General features: G+C 54.8%; 2 protein-coding genes across 5 annotated transcripts; both read left to right on the forward strand.

Annotated features, from left to right (window-relative positions):
• Positions 1-1,126: 1,126 nt before the first annotated feature.
• Positions 1,127-6,853, forward strand: GPR162 (G protein-coupled receptor 162). Its single transcript, XM_090272765.1, has 5 exons — positions 1,127-1,190; positions 2,804-4,103; positions 4,810-4,999; positions 5,615-5,766; positions 6,096-6,853. Exons 2-5 carry the CDS (start codon positions 3,237-3,239, stop codon positions 6,633-6,635), a joined length of 1,749 nt encoding a protein of 582 aa, XP_090128891.1. The 5' UTR covers positions 1,127-1,190; positions 2,804-3,236; the 3' UTR covers positions 6,636-6,853.
• Positions 6,854-7,690: 837 nt separating this feature from the next.
• Positions 7,691-17,727, forward strand: P3H3 (prolyl 3-hydroxylase 3). 4 transcript variants are annotated; one of them, XM_090272766.1, is made up of 15 exons: positions 7,691-8,239; positions 9,174-9,326; positions 9,677-9,875; positions 9,966-10,112; positions 10,580-10,716; positions 11,144-11,233; positions 11,483-11,535; positions 11,670-11,737; positions 11,858-11,982; positions 15,065-15,166; positions 15,433-15,583; positions 15,819-15,936; positions 16,011-16,086; positions 16,885-17,025; positions 17,179-17,727. In XM_090272766.1, exons 1-15 carry the CDS (start codon positions 7,754-7,756, stop codon positions 17,338-17,340), a joined length of 2,208 nt encoding a protein of 735 aa, XP_090128892.1. In that variant the 5' UTR covers positions 7,691-7,753; the 3' UTR covers positions 17,341-17,727. The 4 variants fall into 4 exon arrangements, with proteins under 4 accessions (XP_090128892.1, XP_090128893.1, XP_090128894.1 ...); XM_090272767.1 differs by having other exon boundaries at positions 9,966-10,097; XM_090272768.1 differs by having other exon boundaries at positions 7,694-7,885.
• Positions 17,728-18,348: the final 621 nt, after the last annotated feature.

Raw genomic sequence — 18,348 nt, forward strand, 5'->3', positions numbered from 1 at the left:
TATTGCTGCCAGAGCTCCCCATTGCTTGCCTTGTATTCCTGCCCACTTCAATCCCTAGCTCCCTGAGCTGACAGAAAAATACAATACGTAAACTTACTGTAAAGACGCTCTTCTTCATTTGTGTGTGTGTGTGTGTGTGTGTGTGTGAGAGAGAGAGAGAGAGAGAGAGAGAGAGAGAGAGAGAGAGAGAGAGAGAGAGAGGAGAGAGAGAGGTGTGTGTGTGTGTGCAGACTCTTTTCTGGGGACCCAGAATCTTCTGATCTGTGGGGTCGGACCCAGAGCAGATGTTGCCAGGCTTGCCCCCAGGAAGGAGATGACGTTCCTCTGGGAGGGAAAAATTCTTTGGAGGCTGATTACCCCTCTACCTCCCACCCAAAGGGCCCTGCATGTGTGTGTGAAGCTAAGACTTTGTAGTCACGCGAGTGTGAATGCACTGAGGGGGAGAGTCTGTAGGGGTGTGTGTGTTTCACATTCGTGTACGTGTGGTGGAGAGCAAGGACCCTGAGAAACTAATGTGTGCGTGCGCACTGTGTGTACCCACAAAAGGAGTGTGAGTTTGTATTCCAGGAGGTGTGTATCTGTGTGGATCCCTGCATCCTTCGGAACCTGTGTGCCTTCACCCCACAAGCAGCCTGGCTGCAGCATCAGCCCCCTCTCTGCCCAGAGTCTCCAGCACGTGCCCCTCTGAGCTACACCCTAGGCACAGCCCTCATACAGATACGCACAGTGACACACGCTTCCTTCCTCCTGGAACAACCAGCTCCTCCGTCCACGTACACCACCAGCTGCCTCTTGGAACTTGTGTTCGTGTTGAAAACGGGATGGGGTGGGGGTAAGACACGAACCATTTCACCAATGAAGTCGGTTCCCCTCCATCTTCCTGGCCCCCTCCCTCTCGGTGCCTTCCTTGTCCCTCCTCCTGCAAGTCACCACCGTCCAGTTCCCCGCCCTACACTCGTCCCCCTTCCCCCTAAAACCTCTCCTCTGGCCCTCAACGCAGGGCTAAGGGGCTGGCGGAGCCCCCGGGGACAGAGGCAGAGTGCACGGCGGCCTGAGCGCAGAGGCTGAGACCGAGGGGAGGGAGGGAGGCCAGGAGGGGGGAGGGGGAGGGAAGCGGAGGGCGGGCGAGCCGGAGCAGGCGGGCCGCGTAGAGAGTGCGGTCTCCATGGCAGTGCTGGGCGCAGCCAGAGGTAAGCCGACCCCTGCCCTGTACCCTGCGGTCTCCTCCCCTCTCCCCCCTCCCATCCCCAGCTGCCTCCTCTCCCTCAGACCGGCCCTTCCTCCACAGCCACCTGCTGTTTCTACCCTGGAGAACCCGGTGGGCGGCAGGAGGGAGGGAGGAGCCGCCTAACCTTACTCCGAAACCCCGAAGGGCGAAGGGCAATGGACCCCGTATCCACCCTGGTGTCTCCCAGATCCCCTTCCCACCTTCCTCTGATTTTTCTCTGCCCTTCTCTCTGTCCTTCAGATCCGTCCTGTCTTCCTCCTTCTCTGACTCCCCATCTCTATCTCCCTGAGCCCTCCGGCTGGGCCTGGGTAGGAGTGGGTGGGAAGCGGTGGAGGTTGTCGGGGAGGAAAGTGGGGGAGGCGCTCTTGACCAATTCTCTCCACTTGCCTCTGGCTGGCCATTGCCATGGCAACTAGGGTGTACTGGGCTCCAGAGAGAAGACAAAGGTTGGGGGTGGACTAGGACCTATGGAGCAGGGCAAGGGTCTGAGTTTCTTCCACGAGAAACAGACCCTCCGACTGCTGTGCCCCAGTTTCCCTCCTATTTATCCCAAAACCATTATGCCCATATTTCCTGCCTCCACTCTGTTTAGGGTTGTACCTGATTTCCTCTTAGCCCCTTCACCCCCACCCCAGGGCTTCCTGAAGCTCAGCGTCATGAAATTCAGGACTATCTTCCCTCCCATCCATCAGAGGGAAACCGAGGCTGGGGCAGGGGAGGAAAGGTTCAAGGTCTACTGGTGGGAGTCAGCGCTTTATCACTGAGATTTTCTTCTCTGCCTCCCGATTCCCTGCTGCCTCCTTCCCTCCCTCCAAACCTCCTCCCTCTAAAGCCTCCTCTCCAGGGGTCTCTGGGCTTTTCCTTCTATTTTCAGATACTGTCACTTTGCCCCCTCTTTATTTCTCTTCTGCTAAAATTCTCCTCCTTCCCCCTAGTTCCCGCTATTTCCATTTCTGGATGCTTCTGATGTCTGCCGTTTCCCCGCCTTCAGGTTCCCTAGTCCCTACTCAGTCCCAGCCTCCATTCTCCTGTCTTCCCAGATTCCTGGTTAGCTGGCGGGCAATCATACAAGTGCTGGGAAATGGGACTGAGCACCAAGGCCGGGGGCCTGGAAGCCTGGAAGTTTGGGGAGGGGCTGTAATACCGTATCCAAGTTTATTGTGAACCCTCAAGAAGAAACAAGTCATTCTTCTGCCATCAGTAGCCCTGATGAGAGATTCTGGGGCATGAAGATAGGGGAACAGGAGGAGGAAGCTGAGAGTGCCAGAGAGAGGAAAGGGACTGAAAAGAGATAGAAGGCAGAAGGTCAGAATACCTCTTTTCTGGAGGTCTGGAAAACATGGCACTTGGCTGTGTGGGGTGTTTGAGCAACCAGCCGTTTTAAAGCAGGAAGAGAATGTTCTGAATGTCCCCATAGTCAGTCATGCAATGCTGAGCAGTAGGGTGGGCCTAGGGGCTGCCTGCCTAGTAATCGGTCATTTTTATACTTTCAAGGGGAACACAAGAAGCCAGTTGGAGACCAGCCTAGGCCCTACCTTCGCCCGTCCCCTTCCACATCTCATCTCTCCTTTGCAGTTTGTCCAGGTGGCTGAGCCCAACCCCAACATCCCTTGGGGCAGCCAGGAGATCCCCAACTGGTCAAGAACCAGAAGAAGAGGAGACCTGCAAGTCCCAGCATGGGAGCCAAAACTCCCCAGCCAGTCTCCTAGTTGGGAGATCAAGCAGTTTATTCCCCAGTCAACTACAGAGATACTTCAAGAAGGGTCCCATCCAATATGGAAGCTAAGGACCACCTCCACTGACCACCAGTCTCCTCCCCTGACCTCCATACCTGACCTTAGCTGAGTCAGTCATGCAATGCTGAGCAGTAGGGTAGGCCTAGGGGCTGCCTGCCTCATTACAAGGCAAGGACTGTGGGCATCATGGGAATGTGTGTGAGTGGGGCTCCTGGGTGAGACCTAGCCCCCACCCCCAGGAGTTCAAAGGGGGTGGGGGGGCCCAGGATAGCATGGCTCGGGGAGGGGCAGGCCCAGAGGAGGCCTCCCTACGCTCAAATGCGTTGTCCTGGCTGGCCTGTGGGCTCCTGGCCCTGCTGGCTAATGCCTGGATCATCCTCAGCATCTCTGCCAAGCAGCAGAAGCACAAGCCACTAGAGTTGCTGCTCTGCTTCCTGGCTGGTACACACATACTCATGGCGGCTGTGCCCCTCACTACCTTCGCTGTGGTGCAGCTCCGGCGCCAGGCCTCCTCTGACTATGATTGGAATGAGAGCATCTGCAAGGTCTTTGTGTCCACCTACTACACACTGGCCCTGGCTACCTGCTTCACAGTTGCCTCACTCTCCTACCATCGCATGTGGATGGTGCGTTGGCCTGTCAACTACCGCCTCAGCAATGCCAAGAAGCAGGCACTGCATGCTGTCATGGGCATCTGGATGGTCAGCTTCATCCTCTCCACATTGCCCTCCATTGGCTGGCACAACAACGGTGAGCGCTACTATGCCCGAGGCTGCCAGTTCATAGTCTCCAAGATTGGCCTCGGCTTTGGCGTCTGCTTCAGCCTCTTGCTACTTGGGGGCATTGTCATGGGACTGGTCTGTGTGGCCATTACCTTCTATCAGACGCTGTGGGCTAGGCCCCGGAGGGCTCGACAGGCCCGGAGAGCAGGGGGTGGGGGTGGGGCCAAGGGGAGCGGGCCAGGGGGCTTGGGTACACGGCCAGCCTTTGAGGTGCCAGCCATTGTGGTGGAAGATGCCCGAGGGAAGCGGCGGTCCTCGTTGGATGGCTCCGAATCGGCCAAGACATCCCTGCAGGTCACCAACTTGGTCAGCGCCATCGTCTTTCTCTATGACTCACTCACAGGGGTGCCCATCTTGGTGAGATTGGGGTCCCCTCTCCTGTTCTTCCCCCCCACTCCTGTTCTTCCCAAACCAGGCCCCAGCACAATCGCCTGACCTCCAGCTCCATAATCCATCTTCCTCTCCTCTACCCATCCCCACTCCATTTGTCAGCCCCCATCTCTATCATCCATCTTCTAGTTCCCATTACCCCCAGCTCCACCGTCTGTTTTCCAGTTCCCACTATTCAACTTCATCATCCATCCTTCAGCCTACTACCTGTCCTTCAGTTTCATCATCTATCCTGAGGCTCCACTGTTCAGGGCCCCAGACCTATGATTCAGATGCTGAGCTCCACTTTCTATTTCCTACTTCCCTCTGGATATCACAGGGTCTCTGAGCACTCCAGGGTGGAAACTCCAGAGAGCTCACCCCACCACCCCAGCTCTTTGCATCCCTGTCTGGTCCCTATTCCTGAATTTTTGTGTCTTCAAGTTTGCTGTACTACCTCTCCTTCTCTCCCTTGAGACCCAGGGCTTTGTGCTAGTCCTCTCCCCTGACCTTCCTGAGTCAATCCCTTCCCTGTCTCCACCTCCAACTTTGCTTTTGTCTTGATCTGATGCGATCAGGGCCATTCCCTCTTGACTTCTTGCCCACCAGCTGCACTAGGGTATCGGATCTGGGGTCAAGTGGGGCCCCTGCGCTCTGGGCCCTGACCGGGCGCCATTCCCCATCCTTCCACCAGGTGGTGAGCTTCTTCTCCCTTAAGTCGGACTCGGCTCCCCCGTGGATGGTGCTGGCTGTGCTGTGGTGCTCCATGGCTCAGACGCTGCTGCTGCCCTCCTTCATCTGGTCCTGCGAGCGCTACCGCGCGGACGTGCGCACAGTGTGGGAGCAGTGCGTGGCTATCATGTCCGAGGAGGATGGCGACGACGGTCAGAAGAGTTACCAGGCTTTTTTCCTGGGCATCGGCTCCCTTTTCTGCCCCGTTCTACCAGCCCTTCTCTGTGCGGGGACGGACTACCCTGGAGTGCCCCCTGCTGGACAGAACCTGTGCGCCCCCTGGCTGACTTAGGCCCCCGTTTCCCTAATCACAAGCCACGACGTACACTTACCGCTTCCTTTTGCACTGAGGGTTCCCTCCAAGGGACGTTGGTTCCCCTCTGGAAGTCCACACTACCCAGCTCTGCCTCCAATGGGCAGAGTGCCTGAGAAACAGTCCAGAGTCCTAACAACCGTAAAGGAAGAGTGTGGAACGAAGGGGAGGTTAAGTTTCCTGAATGGGACCCCAGCTATAGGGACATCTTTTGGGGGGGAAAGGGGGACGCAGTAACGATTGTTTCAATAAGTATGTCTATATGTATGCTTCACTGGGGATTCAGCATTGAATATAACAGACCACTCTCACTTTCTTCTTGGAGCTTACAGAATAGTGGGAAGGGAAAGATTATCCTGGGAACTTTATAAAAAGGGGATGGAAGATTTTAAAGGGAGGCGGGGAGTGTTGGGCATTTCTTGCCTGTAACCACTTTGCCCCTTTTCTCTCCTAGATGAGGGTTGTGATGACTATGCAGATGGCCGAGTGTGCAAAGTTCGCTTTGATGCCAATGGGGCCACAGGACCAGGGGACCCCACCCAGGTGAAGCTGCTGCCTGGGAGGCACATGCTCTTTCCCCCTCTTGAAAGCGTCCACTACTTACAGGTATGGGACTAGGGAATATACCTCCTATTCTGGGTGTCCCTTCATTACTTTTTTTCAGTCTCTGTTATACACACATACACACACACACACACACACACACACACACACCCATTCCCTAGCCCTGGCCTGCAGGGCACATAATGGGTGGGGAAAAGAAAGGCATGGCAAGAGAAGCTCCCTTTCAGAACTCTCAAAACCAGGTTTGCCCATCAGAGGATGTTCTATAGTTTAAGTGGGGTAGAGCCATCTTGCAGAGTCCCCACTTTGGTCCCTGCCTCTACCCCCTTTGTCCCTGCAGCACCTCTGGATCTACTTGCTCCTCTCCCCAGGTCCCTCTGTCCCGTCGTCTGTCCCACGATGAGACCAACATCTTCTCTACTCCTCGGACACCGGGCTCCTTCCTGCACAAGTGGTCATCCTCCGATGACATCCGGGTCCTCCCAGGCCAGAGCCGGGCCCTGGGGGACCCTCCTGAGTACCTGGGACAAAGACAAAGGCTGGAGGATGAGGAACATGAGGAGGAGACTGAAGGTGGAGGGCTAGCCAGCCTTAGACAATTTCTGGAGGGTGGGGTTCTGGGGTCAGGTGGGGGGCCATCACGGGGTCCTGGCTTCTTCCGGGAAGAGATCACCACCTTCATTGATGAGACACCTCTGCCTTCTCCGACCACCTCTCCTCGCAGGCCCAGGCCACTGGGCATCTCACCCCGCAGACTCTCCCTTGGGTCCCCTGATAGCAGAGCCATTGGACTTCCTTTGGGGCTAAGTGTGGGGAGACGCTGCTCCCTGACAGGAGGTGAGGAGAGTGCAAGAGTTTGGGGAGGATCCTGGGGCCCCGGTAACCCCATGTTCCCCCAGCTGACCCTGTGAGCCCAAGTGGGCCTGCTAGACTCAGAGGAGGGGGTCTGGTTGGGTAATACCTCCTTCTGGCCCTGAGCCGAGGGCAGCTGCCTCCAGACTCCAGGGAGATGGGCACTGTATTTGGGGTCCTGGGGCCCCTGTTGTCTCCCATCCAAGTTACCGATGCCCTACTTACCTTCCATCACCCCTAGGAAAATGTAATAAAGTCTGAAGTGTTACTATGGAAACCTCTGTGTGCAGTGTACTATGGTCAGAGGCTTGGGGGTAGAGTGGCTTATAGAGGACAAAATAGAGCAAGGGCAGTGGACAGAGGCACAGAAATACCCACAGAGAAAGACAAACTTAAAACATGCAGTCATACCCAGAGAAGGGCTTAGAAGAGCATCTCATGCTGGGGGGCATGGGGAGTCACTGGTTTGGGAGCCTAAAGGATCTTTGTTCAGATCTGTGGAGGTGGTTTTAGAGTGTGATCCTATCCCCCATGCCTCCTTCCCCCAAATCCATGTAGGGGCCCAGTTACTGGGCAGAAAAGGGTTTGGGACTGATTTGGTGTCCCAGACCTGGAGTTTACCCTCCTCTATGCTGCATTCTAAAGCTCTTTTTCCAGGAGTTTGGGTGGGGTAGGGTGGAGGGGGCTTGTGAGCATGTGGGAAGCATCCACCCTCATTTTCCTGGCCCCAAGAGTTGAGGGGAACAGGGAACATAGCTGCAGCAGTGACTCCCACTCCAGGGGCCTCAGGGTCTGGCATCAATGGTCCCAGGAGACTCTTCATGCAGTCCTGCAAAGGACCAGGCGCTCCAGTTCGGGCCAGTTACCCTCCTCTGCCCATGATTTGTTTCTTGGTCTGATTCTCATCCCTCGCTACCCCACTGGTCTTAAAGACCGCTTTCTCCACTTTCTGCCAGGTTCCTTCCGACTTCTCTCTCACACATTGGCCTCTCCCAGGGTTGGGTCTCAGCCCCATCAGCTCTCTTTGGCTCCGCTCATTCATTCCTTCTCCCTTCATCTCCTCCCTCCTCTCTATCTCTCCTTCCTTTCCTTTCCCCTCCCTCTCCCTGCCCCCTTTCCTCTCTCTCCCTCTCCGATCTCTCATTTCCCTTCGGCAGCCGCCGGAGGCTCCGGCACCATGCTCCGGCTCCTCCACTTGCTGCTCCTCCTGCTACTGCTGCCTCCCCCGGGATCCCCTGAGCCCCCAGGCCTGGCTACGCTGTCCCCCGGGGCTCCCCCCCAGGCCCCTGACTTGCTCTACGCCGACGGGGTGCGTGCCTACTCGGCGGGGGCCTGGGCACCGGCGGTGGCGCTGCTTCGGGAGGCGTTGCGGAGCTATGCGGCGCTGGGCCGCGTTCGGCGGGACTGCGGAGAGCGCTGCGCGGCCGAGCTAGGGGCTGCGCTCCCCGACGCCCCGGGGCCTGACTCCCGGCCCGGCCGGGCGCCCGGGGCCTGGGAGCGGCTGCTGCTCCGCGCCGCACTGCGCCGCGCGGAGTGCCTGACTCAATGCATGGCTCAAAGGCTGGGTCCCGGGGGCGCGGCGCGGCTCCGCGTAGGGAGCGCGCTGCGGGACGCCTTCCGCCGTCGGGAGCCCTACAACTACCTGCAGAGGGCCTACTACCAGGTGCGCCAGCCGCCTGGGCGAATTGTGGGGTCCTGCCCCAACTCACGTCGCTGTCCTACTTTTGCTCACCAGGAGAGGGCGGGATGCCAGCGTCAGGGCTCGGGTGGGGCCGTAGGGGGCGGTCAGCAGACCTCTCCTTTTGAGTAGGTCCTTCCAAAATCACATCCAGTACTCACTGAAGTTTCAGAGGGACAGCCTAAGGGACAGTGCGAGGGAAGTTGGAATGGGATGGGGTCTTGAAGCGGAGGGGAAGTACATCGAAGATGGAGGGAAGGGGCCTGAAATCGGAGTCGGTCTTTATGAGACCTACGTGGGGGTGAGCGCTGCTTCTTCCTAGGGATGAAGCGGAGGGGTAGGGGAGAAACCAGCCGCTGGACGGGAAGTATGGGGAGGCGGGTAGGTGTGAGACTTTCCTTGGGGCAGGAGGGAGCTTTGGGAAGACGAGAGGAGGGGGATCAGGCTGAGGGCCTGTAAGGAAGAGTATCTGAAGGCGCGGTGCGGGGACAGTGGACACTGCACAGCTACTGGGACGGTAGCTGTTGTCTACGTGGCTGGGGAAGGGGGGCTGGTCACACACCTCAGCTCAGGGTCCTAAAGACCTACGGGTTTTGCTGGTCACTCAGGTCTCCCCCACCTACCACCTTACTTAGCCATCACTTCCTCCTTGTCTCCCAAACTGAGGACTCTCCGCCCATATCCCACTGACTCCAAAGTCTTTAGACTCCCTTTCCTTAGCTGCCAGACTCCTGAAAATGCTAACATACTGTTGTCTCGGGACCTGGAGCTTGGGAGGCGGGCAGTTCTGACTGACAAGTCTTGCAGAAGGCTCCCTGGCAGTTCCAGGTGTCTGTCTGGAGCGGAGAGGCTGGTGAGAGAGAGAGGTCTGACACCCACACCTCAGGGCACTGACTCCCTCTTTCTTCCTGCCTCCCAGCTGAAGAAGCTAGACCTGGCAGCAGCTGCAGCTCACACCTTCTTTGTAGCAAACCCCACGCACCTGCAGATGCGGGAGGACATAGCTAAGTACAGGCGTATGTCTGGGGTTAGGCCGCAGAGCTTCCGGGACCTTGAAACGCCTCCACACTGGGTGAGACCCTCAGCAGGACCCCTGTTCCTCCCCCAACGCTTGACTAACAAGATGCACAGGCCTCCCTGGACTGTGGCTTTGTGTGTCTTGGGCATCAGGAGACCTGGGTACCGTTCTCAGTGACCCAGGATAAGGAGTCCCTCTCTGGGACTTAGTTTTCTTTCTGAGGACCACTAAAGCCCCTCCCACATTCCAATCCTGAGTCCCACCCCTGTCTTCCCCAAAGTGAAGTGGGACCTGGAGTTCATGCTCCAAATGAGACCAACACTCCTCCCCTTCTTTCTGCTTCCTAATTTTTGGGGTACCCCCCCCCAGGATCTCAAGTGACTGACCTCTCCCCTCTACAACAGGCAGCCTATGACTCAGGCCTGGAGCTACTGGGGCACCAGGAGGCAGGGTTGGCACTGCCCAGGCTCGAGGAGGCCCTGCAGGAGAGCCTGGCCCAGATGGAGAGCTGCCGGGCTGGCTGTGAGGGGCCTGAAGAACATCAAAGGGACGAAGAGGAGGAGGGAACTGGGAGCCAGACGGGCCTCTATGAAGCTATTGCAGGTAAGGAGCTGGAAGGGTGGCAGGGTCACAGTGCCGGGAGGAAGAGCATGACAAGCTAAATAGCTTATGGGTCCTCTGTGTCCTCTGCAGGACACTGGATTCGGGTCCTGCAGTGCCGGCAGCGCTGTGTGGGGGATACGGCCACACGGCCTGGTCGCAGCTTCCCTGTCCCCGACTTCCTTCCCAGCCAGCTGAGGCAGCTGCATGAGGCCCATGCTCAGGGTCAGTTGGGGAAGGGTAAGCCCTTGGGGTGATGGATTGGAAACAGGGAAAGTGAAGGGTTGAGTTTGGTGGTATCCTGAGCCCTGTCTCTTCATCCCTGTCTCTGGATCTGTAGTTGGTCAGGGCTCCATGGGGACCATCACTTCTGGAGGACTCTAACTTGCTTTCCTTTGGCACCACTGTGGCAAGCTCAGGAGATGGGTCACAGGGCTCCTTCTGCCCTTGCTGCTTCTCATCTTACTTTATCCTCTCCTCTTTTCCTTCGCTTTGAACTCTGCCCATTCTGCTCATGTATGTTTGAGTAAGCTTGGAAAAAAAGCAGTGGCCAAGCATGTCTGAGGGGGTGGGGTTGGAGCTGGTTGGCACTGGGAGATCACCTTTTCTGGCTCTACCTCTGTCCACCTGTCATCGCTGCCTCTGCCCAGGGACCATGGCCATTCTTGGACTCTGTGCCCCACCCCACCCTATTGCTCTGTTTCCAGTGGGGAACCTGTCCCAGGCAATGGAAAATGTCCTGAGTGTCCTGCTCTTCTATCCGGAGGATGAGGCTGCCAAGGAAGCTCTGAACCAGTACCAGGCCCAGCTGGGAGAGCCGAGACCTGGCCTCGGGCCAAGAGAGGTACCCCCACTTACCCTGTGAGCTCTTAATTCAAACAAATGTACCTGAGCAGTAACCTGAACTCCGTCCCCCCAGTTCTGGCCCGAGTACTGTCGTCACCAGAGGCAACCTCAAGTCTGGCAGTGATGTGTCTCCATGCCCTACTCCCCACTTCAGGCTCCAAGTCCAAGTGCCAGCCCATTGCTCTTCCCTTAATCTCACCCCTGCCTGCCTGCACCCTATACACAGACTTCTCCCCCAGTTTGAGCCCAGATGTCCTGAAGCTGCTGAGGGAGTGAAGTTGAATGGAGAGGCACAGTGAGGTGTTTATGGAGCAAGTAGGCTGTTCCCCAGAACCTGGGGCTGCCCAGCTCCTCTCCGTCTTTAATTTCCCTGCCCCACTTCTCCTTGTCTCACCCCCTGCTGCCTGCTGTCCACCCCACCTCAGGACATCCAGCGCTTTGTCCTTCGATCCCTGGGGGAGAAGAGACAGCTCTACTATGCCATGGAGCACCTGGGGACAAGCTTCAAGGATCCTGTAAGTAACGCCACTTCTCTCCATCTCACTTCCATGTGTAAAGTTCTTAGAATAGCACCTGGCAAATAGTGTTATGTGAGTTGTATTTGTTGTTGTTATTATTATAGAGTTTGGCCCAGTGCCGAGGGCCTTTCCCACCTCCACCTTGTCCCCTGGAAGCAGGAGAACCTTAATATAGTAGTTCAGAGTCTAATATCAGGGATCGAGGCTGGACTTGGTGGGTGATGGTGCTTTTTTTGACTGTTCCAGGATCTCTGGACTCCAGCAACTTTCATCCCTGAGACACTTAGAGAAAAGCTCAGGTAGGAGATGCCAGTGGTGGGAGGGGCCAGCCCTGAGCTGGAAGGTGACAGAAGGGTTCCTGGGAGGCTGGGTCTGAGGAAGATGTGGTCTGAACTGGTTTGTGCATCTACTGAGCATGTCTCTCACCCCTGAGAGAGGATCAAGAGCATCGGCCTTGGGACCACGAACCTCCACAACAAAAGCCCTTGACTAACTGGAAGGGTAAGTTGCTGGGAGAACAGGAGGCAGGAGCTTGGAGGGTCTGGGGGTTGCCAGCTGAGGCTACTGCTGGGTCTGCCTTCAGGAGACCCTGTCTCCTCTGCCTTGTCCCTTCACCTGCAGATGTCCTTCTCCTGGAAGGAGTAACCCTGACCCAGGATGCAAGACAGCTGAATGGGTCGGAGCGAGCGGTGCTGGATGGGCTGCTCACCACAGCCGAGTGTGGGGTGTTGCTGCAGCTGGCCAAGGTAAGAAGACTTATGGTAGGTGGCATAGTTGGGACCCCAGGCATAGCTGTGTGCCCCCTTTTCTGTCTTCTCTGATTTTCCAGAGGGGGCTAGACTTGCCACTGCTTCATTGCTGTGGACAAGTTCCTTTTCATCTCAACTTAGAGGGCATGGGGTATACATTCTTTACAAAAAGAATTTTGCTAGGAGTTGATAGGAAAAACAAAATAAAACAAAAATCAGGCCCTGGCCTGGTAGCTTGTTTGCTTAGACCCCCTTTGGGGGTCGAACAACCCTATCACAGGGGTCGCCTAAGACCATCTGAAAACATATATATAATTAAATATTGTTTTTGTGATTAATCACTATGCTTTAATTATGTTCAATTTGTAACAATGAAAATACATCCTGCATATCAGATATTTACATTACGATTCATAACGGTAGCAAAATTACAGTTATGAAGTAGCAACAAAAATAATTTTATGATTCGGGGTCGCCACAACATGAGGAACTGTATTAAAAGGTCGTAGCATTAGGAAGGTTGAGAACCACTGGATTAGAGCATCGTCCTGGTATGCCAAGGTTGCAGGTTCGATCCCTGGTCAGGGCACATACAAGTACAAGAGTCAACCAGTGAGTGCATCAATAAGTGGAACAACAAATAGATGTCTCTCTCCTCTCACTCTCTCTCCAAAAATCAATAAACAAAAACAAAAAACATAAAGGCATAAAAGTGTGTAAGTATGCGCATGAGGATTCCTTGGAGTTTCATTACTGGCTTGGCTGATGGCTCAGTGGACACACAGGCTTTTTTTCCCCATCCATTGAATTCCCCCCTAGTTCAGGTTGAATGATTTATATTCACTAGGTTGAGCCTGTCATTTTATGAAGCATCAATCCTCATTCTAGGCTAGTGTTTCTTTAGCAGACACTCTTTTGAGTACCTGCTGTGTACTCGAACTTCTAGTTTCCAGGGAGAGGTACCTGAACACAGACCCTGCATCCAGGAGCTCACTGTAGAGAGAAGGAATCAGATGTGGAGACACATAATTAGAGTGGGTGATAAGTTTGATAAAAGAAGTATGTATTCCTTCAAATAGAAGCACCGAAATGCGCCCTGGCTGGTGAGGCTCAGTGGATTGAGTGCCAGCCTGTGAACTGAAAGGTTGCCTGGTCTGATTCCCAGTCAGGGCATGTGCCTGGGTTATGGGGCCAGGTCCCTGGTTGGGAATGTGTGAGAGGCAACCAATGGATGTTTCTCTCACACATTGATGTTTCTCTTTCTCTTATTCCCCCTCCCCTCCCCCATCTCTAAAAATAAATAAATATAATCTTTAAAAAAAAAGCACCGAAATGCAAGATCATAAAAGGCTTGTGGTAGGGGATGGCTTTTGAGTTCAGTCTTAAGGATGAGTTAATGAGACAGAGAAAGAGAGGAGAGTCAGGCTAGGAGGGAGAGGACCAAGGTATTCTGGAAACTGCAGTGGAGTACAGGGCTTAAAAGCATAAGGCAGACCCCACAATGACCACCTGTGTGAGTCTGGGCAATGTATTTTAGCATCTCTGAGCCTAGTTTCCTCAGCTATAAAATGAGGCTAAATACAGTGAGGATTTAATGAGTTAGTACATGGTAAAAATCATAGAAGAATATAGAATGTGCTCAGTATTTAGCTGTCATTGTTATCATCAGGATGTTACATTATTCAGAGGAGTTACAGGGGAGAGGCCCAGAGCTGGAATCACAGGGCAGATGGTGAAGGGCCTTCTCTCCCCTACAAGGATGGTAGGACAGCTTATTAAAGGATTTGAGTCACCGCCATCCTATAGAACTGGTAGAGCCCTCTAGTGGCAGTGTGGAGAAATACAATGGAGAGGAAAATAAAGGAGAGAGTCTGGGGTGACGCAGGAGTGCCACTGCTTTAGGTTAGGTTCTCATTTCCAGGGAGTGAAGAGAGGGGGACAGATGAGGAATATTTAGAAAATCAAAGATAGAAAAACTAAGGACTAAGTCTATGTGGGATGAAAGAATGGCATCAGGGATAACTCCCAAGTATCAGACCTTTCTGTTCCTTGATCACACTATACTCATTCTGGCCTCAGGACCTTTGCACTTGCTATTTCTGCTTCCTGGAACATTTTTCTCTTGGATATTGAAGTGGATCCTTCCTATCACTTGGTTTCAATTCAGATGTCCCCTCATCAATTAGCTATCCCCCAGTCCCTGCCTGGGCACTCTCAAGGTTGTAGCCCTGTTTTTATTTTCTTCATAACTTATCTGAATTGATCTGGTTGGTGTGTTTGTTATCTGAAAATATAAACCCTGTAAGAGCAGGGACCTTTTCTTGTTCACAACTGTGTCCCCAGTGCCTAGAACAGTACCTGGCACATAGTAGATGCTCAGTACAAATGTGTTGATTGAATGAATGAATAAATGAATGAATGCAAGAATAAAAGATTAGGTGGCTTGCATGACAAGGTGGTCTCTCAGAGATGAAGTTTATATATGGGATAACTAGGTAGTGGTATTTTAAGTGAGTTTCAAACAGAAGAATAGGTGTCAGGAAAAAACATCCAGACACCAGATGACCCCCAGATGATGACAGTTTTGTGTATCTGTTGGGTAATTGGGACTTCACATCAAGGGTTCTCATGTTCTCCATGCCTGTAAAGTGGGAAGAGGTCAGAGAGATACCTCGGTGGGACCTGGCCTGACTTAGCTTCCTGCTGGAGTCATGTTTCCAGAGGAACTCCTCTATTATTGGCTCAGCAGGGATGAATGATCAAGCCCTTCCTGCACCCTTTCTCAGCTGTCCTAACCCTCGAAGAGGCCCTCTCCCCACTGTAGGATGCTCTCCAGAGTTCTTTGTACAGGCCCCTTAGTGGGGTGATTCCAGATCTTTACCAGAAAGTGACAGTTCAGACATGAAGATAGTCATTTTCTGGGGAAGAGCAGCAGCTCAGGAAAAGGAGCCACCAGAGAACTCTGGAAGCTTCTAGTCTCTTCGAGGGAGTGAGAGAGTTGAAGCCCATGGGCACTGACATGGTCAAAAGTCTGGGGCCGAAGGACAGTGACTCAACAGTCAACTCTCTCCCTATTTAGGATGCAGCTGAGGCCGGAGCCAGGTCTGGCTACCGGGGTCGTCGCTCTCCTCACACCCCCCACGAACGCTTCGAAGGGCTCACAGTGCTCAAGGCTGCACAGGTGAGAGAGGAGGCACCCATTCCCTGGTCTGATGCCAGGAACTGGAGAAGAGAGTATACACAAAGCTGGGCACCAGAGACTGGGCTTCTCCCATGGAGGGGTGCTCCTGGGACTGAGGGTTCTTGAGTCCCCTGCTCAGAACTGAGGAGGGGCTGCCATGGAGCCAGTGGAAGGAGCGGCTGGGGCTGATGGACAGAGCTGGCTGCAGAGAGACTCCAAACCCTCCCTTCCATTGCCTCTCCCCCACTTCCTTCCACTACCTGCAGCTGGCCCGTGCTGGAGCTGTGGGCACTCCGGGGGCTAAGTTGCTTCTGGAGGTGAGCGAGCGCGTGCGGACCTTAACTGAGGCCTACTTCTCCCCGGAACGACCCCTGCATCTCTCCTTCACCCACCTGGTGTGCCGTACTGCCATCGAAGGTAACTGCCAGGATCCCACTGTTCCTCCCCGACCTTGGGTCGCTGTGGGGCACTGCCTACTCTCAGCACCCCCAAACTGTGGGGGTTTAACCTTCACTTCTAAAAGACTTTGATTCCTCTGCCCAACGGGAGCCTAGCCTCCGCTCAGCTGTGACTCCCAAACTTCAGGGTGGGTGTCGATGGTGGTGGCTGGGCATGGGCACAGAAGCATTCACCAGGCCCCTTTGCTTCCTAGGGGAGCAAGAGCAGCGCATGGACCTGAGTCACCCCGTGCATGCCGACAACTGCGTCCTGGACCCTGACACAGGAGAGTGCTGGCAGGAGCCCCCAGCCTATACTTATCGAGACTACAGGTGGGCAGCCCCTCCAGAGGTCAGGCAGGTGGGCCTGAACTGAGATCTCACTGCCTCCTGTCTCCCTCCTTCAGTGGGGTCCTCTACCTCAACGATGACTTCCAGGGCGGGGACCTGTTCTTCACAGAGCCCAACGCCCTCACTGTCAGGGTAAGTGGGGTGGAGGTTGCGACAGGGAGCCCAGCTGTGGGCTCAAGATTCAAAACAGAAGATTCCCAGAGGCAAATGTAGGGAAATGGCTGGGGCCACTTTAATCCTTTCCTTTCCCGGCTTCCCCGGCCCTCTTCAGCATGTGTCTGTGTTCAGTAGCTCTCCTAGCAGAAGTTGATTATGCTCCCCACCCCTGGGAGATTTCGAAGTGGCCCCTCCAGACCCCACCTTCAGTGTTTGCCTCACTTCCTAAAGGAGGGTGGGTGAGCACAGGACCCAAGTCCCTGTTCCAGGTAGAAACTAAGGGCTAGAAATAGGTAGAAGGAGGAGAGGAACAATGATTTCTCATTGTTGCTCTCTTACCCAACTACCTCCTCTGCTTACCACCACCAGCTACCTATAATCCAAGCCTTCCTTGAGGAGGAAGAATTTCCCCAAGATCCTTATCCCCAGAACACAGAGTCTGGTCCTGTGCTCATTTCTGCAGATTACTTCACACCTAGGTCAAAGGATTGGACAAGAAAAGCCGGGGCACCAGGGGAAGGAACCGATAGGAGACCCCTGATAGAGGCCCCTTCTGCCTTTGGCTCCAACTCCTTTAGCTTCAGTCTGGCATTTGTGCTCCCCAAGTGGAGGCCAATTTCTCATTTGTCCCAAGATAGTCCTTGTATTAAGGAGTAGGAAGTAATGGGCAAGAGAGCTGACCTTTCAGTGCCCCCTGACCTGTCTTGATCTGGGAGTCAGGGCCAAGTTCTCTGAGGGCCTGTCCCTGGAGCTGAACCTGCCCTCTTCCCCCAGGCTCAGGTTCGTCCTCGCTGCGGACGCCTGGTGGCCTTCAGCTCCGGTGGGGAGAATCCCCATGGTGTGTGGGCCGTGACTCGGGGCCGGCGCTGCGCCCTGGCACTTTGGCACACGTGGGCACCTGAGCACAGGGAGCAGGTGAGGAGGAGCAGGAATAGGAAGGATGTCTCTCCTGGTATGTGATGCGTGGGCAGGCTGATGGGTGAGGGGCAGGGGCTGAGATGACCCAGGGAGGTCCCTGGGGCAAGATGGATGTAGGGAATTGGGCCAGACTCTCCTTCCTCCTCCCAGGAGTGGACAGAAGCCAAAGAGCTTCTGCAGGAACCAGAGGAGGAGGAGGAGGAGGAGGAAGAAATGCCCAGCAGAAACCCTTCCCCAGAACCCCCCAGCCGCAGGCTTCAGCGGGTCCAGGACAAGACTGGGAAGCCTCCTCGAGTCCGAGAGGAGCTGTGAGGGGCTGAGCCAGCTCTTTGGAGATGTGACCACCTGACCTGTGAGGGCTGCCTTGATGCCAGGACCTACAAGAAGCCCCCATGTAACAGGAGCAGAAGAGCAACCTCTCTCTGTCCCTGTACCCTCACCATCCTGGGGATCACAAGGGTCATCCAGCCCTGCACTCAGAGGACACTGCACAGACCAGCCCTGAGCTCACCAGGTCTGAGGAGCCAGGCCTGGCCCCAGTTGATGGACCTCCAACCCTGGACAAACAGAGGAGATGCAATGCCTCCCTAGAAAGAAATGGCAAGGGGCAGGGCCTAACTGCTTCAAATAAGGACGATGAGAGGGGAGAATAACCCTACTGCCTTCTCCCAGCCTGTCAATAAAGAACTCGAAGCCCTGGCTGGTGTGGCTCAATGGATTGAGCGCTGGCCTGTGAACCAAAGGGTTGCCAGTTCAATTCCCAGTCAGGGCACATGCCTGGGTTGCGGGACAGGTCCCCAGTTGGGGATGCTTGAGAGGCAACCACACATTGATATTTCTCTCTCTCCTTCCCTTCCCCTCTCTCTAAAAATGAATCAAAATCTAAAAAAATTTATTAAAGAAAGAAAAGAAAAGAACTTGAGGATTCCCTCAGCCCAGGCCCGTCAAGTGTACCACAGTTTCTTTCTTTGGTGCTTGGAGGTGGGAGTGGCTGGCCTGGGAGGAGACATGTGTCATGTGTCACTGGGCCTCCCGAAGGTGGGACCACTCAAGCCTGTGATTTGTCAGGGAAATCTCAGCCACCTGCTCCCCTCATGCAAATAAACCCAAACCCCTAACAGCTGCTTCTTGGGCTTCCAATGCTAAGCCCTATTTTCCCTCTGAGCTTGGCCAAGACTTAGGGCAGCCTGACCCCTTAAGGCTCCTGCTTTCACAGCTCCTGCACGACCTTGTGAGTCGAGGACAAGGAATGGGCCAAACCCAGGTGGGAACAGGGGATGAGATTGCCCTCCACTTGCAATCCATTCTGTACCCAGAGCA

The sequence above is a fragment of the Furipterus horrens genome, unplaced genomic scaffold (assembly GCF_987537825.1).
Source record: "Furipterus horrens unplaced genomic scaffold, mFurHor1.1.pri manual_scaffold_4, whole genome shotgun sequence".
NCBI lineage: Eukaryota > Metazoa > Chordata > Mammalia > Chiroptera > Furipteridae > Furipterus > Furipterus horrens.

What these genes read in the sequence shown, in the direction of transcription:
- GPR162 (XM_090272765.1), top strand. Translation starts at nt 3,237, where the DNA reads ATGGCTCGGGGAGGGGCAGGCCCAGAGGAGGCCTCCCTACGCTCAAAT. An exon ending in CGAGGAGGATGGCGACGACG is followed by an intron (nt 5,000 to 5,614) that starts GTCAGAAGAGTT and finishes TTTCTCTCCTAG; the next exon opens with ATGAGGGTTGTGATGACTAT. An exon ending in AAAGCGTCCACTACTTACAG is followed by an intron (nt 5,767 to 6,095) that starts GTATGGGACTAG and finishes TCCTCTCCCCAG; the next exon opens with GTCCCTCTGTCCCGTCGTCT.
- P3H3 (XM_090272766.1), top strand. Translation starts at nt 7,754, where the DNA reads ATGCTCCGGCTCCTCCACTTGCTGCTCCTCCTGCTACTGCTGCCTCCC. An exon ending in TTGAAACGCCTCCACACTGG is followed by an intron (nt 9,327 to 9,676) that starts GTGAGACCCTCA and finishes CCTCTACAACAG; the next exon opens with GCAGCCTATGACTCAGGCCT. An exon ending in GCCCTTGACTAACTGGAAGG is followed by an intron (nt 11,738 to 11,857) that starts GTAAGTTGCTGG and finishes CTTCACCTGCAG; the next exon opens with ATGTCCTTCTCCTGGAAGGA.